The 6000-nt window shown below is 31.8% G+C and overlaps 1 protein-coding gene across 1 annotated transcript; it reads left to right on the forward strand.

The window, feature by feature from the left end:
• The first annotated feature begins 1653 nt into the window (after positions 1 to 1653).
• On the forward strand, positions 1654 to 4590 carry LOC129242511 (uncharacterized). Its single transcript, XM_054879189.1, has 2 exons — positions 1654 to 1705; positions 4247 to 4590. Exons 1-2 carry the CDS (start codon positions 1696 to 1698, stop codon positions 4507 to 4509), a joined length of 273 nt encoding a protein of 90 aa, XP_054735164.1. The 5' UTR covers positions 1654 to 1695; the 3' UTR covers positions 4510 to 4590.
• Positions 4591 to 6000: the final 1410 nt, after the last annotated feature.

A 6000-nucleotide genomic window follows, 5' to 3' on the forward strand; every position in this document is an offset into this window, starting at 1 on the left:
GAAGGGCTATTAAAAAATAAAAAAAATATGCCATCATTCCATGTTTCATTTCGACAGTACACATCGAACGAACGGTTAGCGATATGAGAGTAATGCACAAATCCAACTGGTTATGGCGGCTGTAATACGAAGCAGCTTAAGGCCATACCGCAATTAGGTGACGAAAAATACCTGGAAGTTTTGGGCCCAATGCTCTACAAGTCATTGAAAGGCTCGGTATATTAATGTTTTTAAAAATTCTAGTCAATTGTTGGCGGAGTTTAATCAATCAAGATTTCAGTTTCAATTACTTTTTAGGATTTCAACTTTAAAGTAGAAATATTTTACGTCTTCACTGGCACATTAATAATCATAGAGCTCGTTTTAGTTAGCGTTTTCAATAAGTTATGGAAGTATAATAATATATCATAAATAAAAATATAGTAAAATATCATTTAAAAAAAATATCATTTAATTTGGCGAATGTTTATGAAATTTTTACCATTTGTCTTAATTCAGTTCCAAAATTATTGAACAACCTCGTCTGTAAACTATTGATTTAAATATCAGCTCTTATTATTGATTGTGGCTTTAAACGAAATTATACTAATTAGCATTTAACAGCGCCTCCGGCCATTAGTTTGTACGAATATTCGCTGAGGCGTTTATGTCTCTGTGGCCAACCGCCCAGTGGCAACAACTCCACTCAACTGGCCTAAGCTCGATGCGCAGCAAACTACCTGCGGGCCATTTATGTTAGCAGCTTATTGACTCGCTACTATTACTACAAATTCCTCTACTACTAGCTGGCGACTATCAATTATCGATTACCAACAACTACTGAATAATTGCTAATAAGCGATAACAGCAACGAATACCGGGAGGGTGTACGAGTATACAAAGGTATCCAATGCTTAAGTGTTGAAAGAAAAATATAGTCAGGAAAATATATACATAAATATGTATGTATATATGGGACATACATGCACATACATATGCACATGTCTGTGTATATGAAGAGAGGAAGATTACTATAATTGGCCGGTTGATGGCTATTTCCTTTTACTAATTGATTATTTAATAAGATTTAATGGCATATATTTTAAAGTGAGTGAGCTGAGCTTATTCTAAATTTTCCATTTAAGTTAAGTATTAACGCACAAGCGATACAGAGAAATTATGGACAAAGAAAAAGAGCAAGTAAAGCAAAAAAAAAAATGCGTTAACCATATCTAAAAAAGGGCCAAGTACAATTTGTATCCGTAGAATTCTTACCAACTTTATAGTTTTTGCATAACCTTCATTTAACGAACCAATTGCTATCTTTCACTACACTCGCCCAGCACTTTGAGTTTTATCAATTTCTGAAACTTTTACTAAATCAATCAAATGTCAACGCTAATTAAATGATAAAGCAAACTTCAAATCTAAACATTAGTCAGCAACCAATTGCAAATATTAAATGATTAGTTTCTGATAATTTTTGTATGCTTAAGCACTTGCATGTACACCTTTACAAGTACATAACTTTTGAAAAAAATCTTTAGTGCATGCGAATTCTTAATTAGCCCTTTTTGCCCCTCTCCAGCATGCAGCTGATAGCGATACTACCAGAAGTATAGAAAAAATTTTGTATAAAAGCTACGAGAATGCAAGGAATTGTCATTCACTTTCTGCTTTTTCGACGTCTTCTCTCGAGCCTAAAACAGCAGTAGAATGAAATTTGGTATGTTGCAAGTTTGGTAAAAAATGTTTATATTTTTTAAAAGATATTATACTTCTAATGGTGCGAAAAAGACAAAATTTACAAAAGTTCTAACGGTTACTTCTGCCTTTCGTGGAATGTAAAATAAAAAAAAATTACCATTCGCTGCAAAAGTGATGAAAAAATCACTTTGTAAATGAAAATTTTCAAATTTTTGTTTTTATAATTCAAAGTTTTTGAAATCTTATAGTGGAAAAAAATTAAAATTAAAAAAAAACATATAAAACAAAATTAAAAATAAAATAAAAACAAAAATTTAAAAGCAAATAAATAGAAATAAAAAAATTAAATTAAAAAATATTAAAAACATTAAAATAATATTACTAAAATTTCTTTGAAAATTGAAAGTTTTTCAAATATAATAATAAAAAAGTTTTACAACTTAAAAAAAAATTAAAACATCAAAACTAAAAAAACAAATAAGAAAAAATGTATAAGTTGAAAACTATTAACAAAAATTAGAACTATATTAAAAAAATATACAGACATTAAAAAAAAATTACAATATTAAAAAAATTTTAAAACTAAATAAATAATAAATTAAACTTAAAACTGAAACCGAAAATTTATGAATAATTTAACTTAAAAAAAATGTTTAAATAGCATTTTATAATAGGTGTGACCATCCTTTCCTCCCAGCATCCGAGAGGAAGTGTCTTTCTACGTCATATGTGGTAAAAATGTATATAAAATTATCAAAAATTTTGAGTGTCAAAAAATCACTTAATCAAGTAAACATTTTTTTTAATTCAAAAAATTTTAAAAACACTTTTAAAATTAAAACAAAAAAATTTAAATTAAAAAAGAATAAAAACGATTAAAAACTGAAAATAAATAAAAAAACTTTAAAAACTTTTAAAATATCAAAAATTAGTTTAATAAAGTTGTGCATTAACAAATATTAAAACAGTACTAATATAAAAAAAATGTAAAAAACATGTAAAACCAAATTTAAAAAGATATGTGTTTAAAAAATCGTAAAACTTAAATAATTGATTAAACTCAAATAATTGCATCCAAATTTTGCTCCACAATTTATTAATAATCCAACTTTTTAAATAAAAAAATTTAAGTAGCCTTTTATAAAAAGCGTGGCCATCTTTTCTTACCAAAATTGGTAAAGAATTGCCTTTCTGCGCCATTTGTTTATAAAATAATCGAAAATTCTGAATAACGAAAAAATCACTTAAACGAAAATGTTTCAAGTCTAGCCGGGTAAGTTGACTTTTTGGCCCAAAATTTTGTGATGGAAATGATAAACTAAAAGATTTTAATTAAATGTAAAAACAAATTCAAAAAAAATTAATAAAGAAAAAAATTATGTTAGATTAAACAAAAGTTTTAATTAATACTAAATTAGACATTCAAAATTAAATTTTGGCAAAAATCAGTGAATCGTTAGCTAAATAAAAAATTTCCAAAAAAAATATAATAGTATTTTATAGTACAAAAAGTAATTAAATTTAAAAATGAAAATTATTACAAAAATATAATTTTAAAACAAAAAAAAAATAAACAAAAAATTAAAACTAAATTAAACTCTTAAATCTAAATTTTGTTCGAAAATTTTGAATAACTCAAATTAAAAACAAATGTTGTTTAAATAGTATTTTACAATAAAAAATGGGGGCCGCCATTGCTACCAAATTCCGTAAAGAAGTGACTGCCTTGTGCCCTTTGTAGTGAAAATATCTATAAAATGGTAAAAAATTCTGCATGGAGGGAAGTTTAGCAACGCTTCAGGTGCAAATGTGAACACTGCATCTTTATTGAATAACCGGTAACTAACAATAACCCGAGAATAGGGGGCGGATTCCGTACGGAGTCTACTTTTGAAGCAAGCATCAAATTTAAACAGTAGGCAATATTAGGCTAAGAATCTTAAGAAAGCTGAAGAGTTCTAGGAAAATAGATTGGAATCTTCATGGAACATTTTTGAGACCAAGTTATCTTGTCTAATTCATACAACTCTTGTTCCACTGAAAGCGTAGACGATATCACCATTCGTTTGGAAAACTTCTGGAGAGGTTTTTCCTACTGAATAGTAAGCAAAAAACACATCAGCAGTCCACTGAATTAGCCCAGTAGTAATTAATTCTAGATTATTGGTTTCTACTATAAACTTTATCAGGTAAGCTTAGGAGCCATAATATTGGTTTCATTAAATGAAGTTTACCTGATAAAGTTTATATCAGAAATTACAAATAAAAAGTTCTTAGAGAGACAAACCGATAATCTAGAACAGACTTCTGCAGAGGCATGCTAAAAGCATTGCCAACAGTATCGAGCGCAAATCTATCCGTTGGAATTCTCACATCAAGTTCTTGTTTAAGCCAATTTATCGAAGGCCAATTTATCGCATCTCAAAAGATTCCGAGTAGTAAAATGTTTGGTTGTTATACAGAATGGATCGTAATAAGATTATATAAATATAAATCTAACTCATCACTACATGAATATAACACATATTTAATATTCTATTTTTCACTTCATTTCCCCCAGTCTACGCTTTCGCCTTCCTGGCATTGGCCTTTGCCGTCTCAGTCCATGCAGAATGCGACCCTGATGGAGATGGAAAACCCACCTGCACTACTGCTAATGAGGGTGACATATCACGTAACTTCTGGGATCCAACTCGTTACTGGGTGTGTAAAGAAGGTGTTGCTACTTCGGTACGGTGTCCTGAGCAAACTGGTTTCTTGACCTCTGCTAAAGACTGCGTGCCATGGGGCCAATGGACCTGGGTACCACCATGCGATTCTTAATTTTTTAGTTTGTAGTATTTTCGATTCGGTCTATTGTTCAGCTCTAAATAAATAAATATGTATATAATGACAGCTTAAGAACTGTAGTAAATTTTCTCATTTTAATTTTTAAGAAGTAGCCATGGCACGAGTACGCCCTTGTGGGCGAATGATGTCAGAATTATCTTATTCTCCTATTACTAGAACATGAACTTAAATGTGTTGTGTTTGTGGCAAAATACCCGAACTAGAATAAGGTGAGGAGGTCTAGTGTTATTTCTCAACTCAAAATAGTCAAATAGCAAATATTTGCTAAAAATGTCGTTAGGATTATAATATTTTAGGCGACCTTATCGCTTACTGTAGAAATTGGGTTTCCTAAGGCTTCAGTGAGCAAATGAAAAAAATTAAAATCCTTTTAGAGGACTAACTGAATGGCATATCATTTGCCACGGAAGTATTTTGTATGAGGTATTGAGAGAAAAATTTTGCGGTCAATTTTTGACCTTTGGCGACGGCGAATATCGTAGGCGACAGAACAATGAGCTGTGTACGCTTTACGACGGCACAGACATAGCGCAGCGAATGAAGATCCAGCGGCTACCTTTGGTTGGGCCGTGTTGTCCGAATGAATACAAACTCTCCGGCTCTGAAAGTATTCGATGCGGTATCAGCTGGTGGTAGCAAAGGAAGGCCTCCTCTGCGTTGGAAAAATGAGGTGTAGAAACACTTGGCTTCACTTGGTTTGCTCAACTGGCGCCGGTTATCCCGAGAAAGAACCGACTGACGCGCTTTGTTAAACTCGGCCGAAATTGCGTAAGCGGTTATCGCGCCAATCAAGAAGAAGAAGTTAATCATAGAAAAAAAACAGTTAAAAAAGTCGTAGATATATTTCGCATCATATCGGTTGTAAGGCTATGGGTGCCTAGCCAGAGAAGCAAGGTTCAATAGTAATGGTTAATGGTTAATGGTAGTAAAGGGTTAAGGTATGGCCCTTTAGCACTGCGACCATATTGATCTATTGTGCACCCTATGCTGTCTATTGACTGTTAAGTATGCTTATGAATTGTACCAGCTCCTTCTGAGGGAGTGGTTGAAGGTCTTCATCTGCTAGCCAAGACTGCTAGCTCTTTTAGCGTTGAAACTTGGGAACTTTTTGGAGTGTCTAAGACCCTCTACGTTGTTCCAATGCTGATTTAATAGCGTTTTGGCCCAAGGGTTTAATAGTATCAGGGACAACAACAAATTCACCTCAATAATGCTCTACAAAGTTCGGAGCATACACCCATCGTCAATGACGCAGTGTGGATGATTTTTTTTTTAATTGCACTCCGCCACACTCGTTCGTTATTTGTGCACTGAGTAACATTTTTCTATACGAAAAAAACAATTTTATGTGTAACAACAGCAAGAATTTTTTTTTGTTTTTCACCTATCAAGATCATTTCATTCAATGTTGACTCTCAACACCTTTGGAGGTACAGACTTCGAATTCGCCGACCAACCGACCAT

Source organism: Anastrepha obliqua, chromosome 3 (assembly GCF_027943255.1).
Source record: "Anastrepha obliqua isolate idAnaObli1 chromosome 3, idAnaObli1_1.0, whole genome shotgun sequence".
Lineage (NCBI taxonomy): Eukaryota > Metazoa > Arthropoda > Insecta > Diptera > Tephritidae > Anastrepha > Anastrepha obliqua.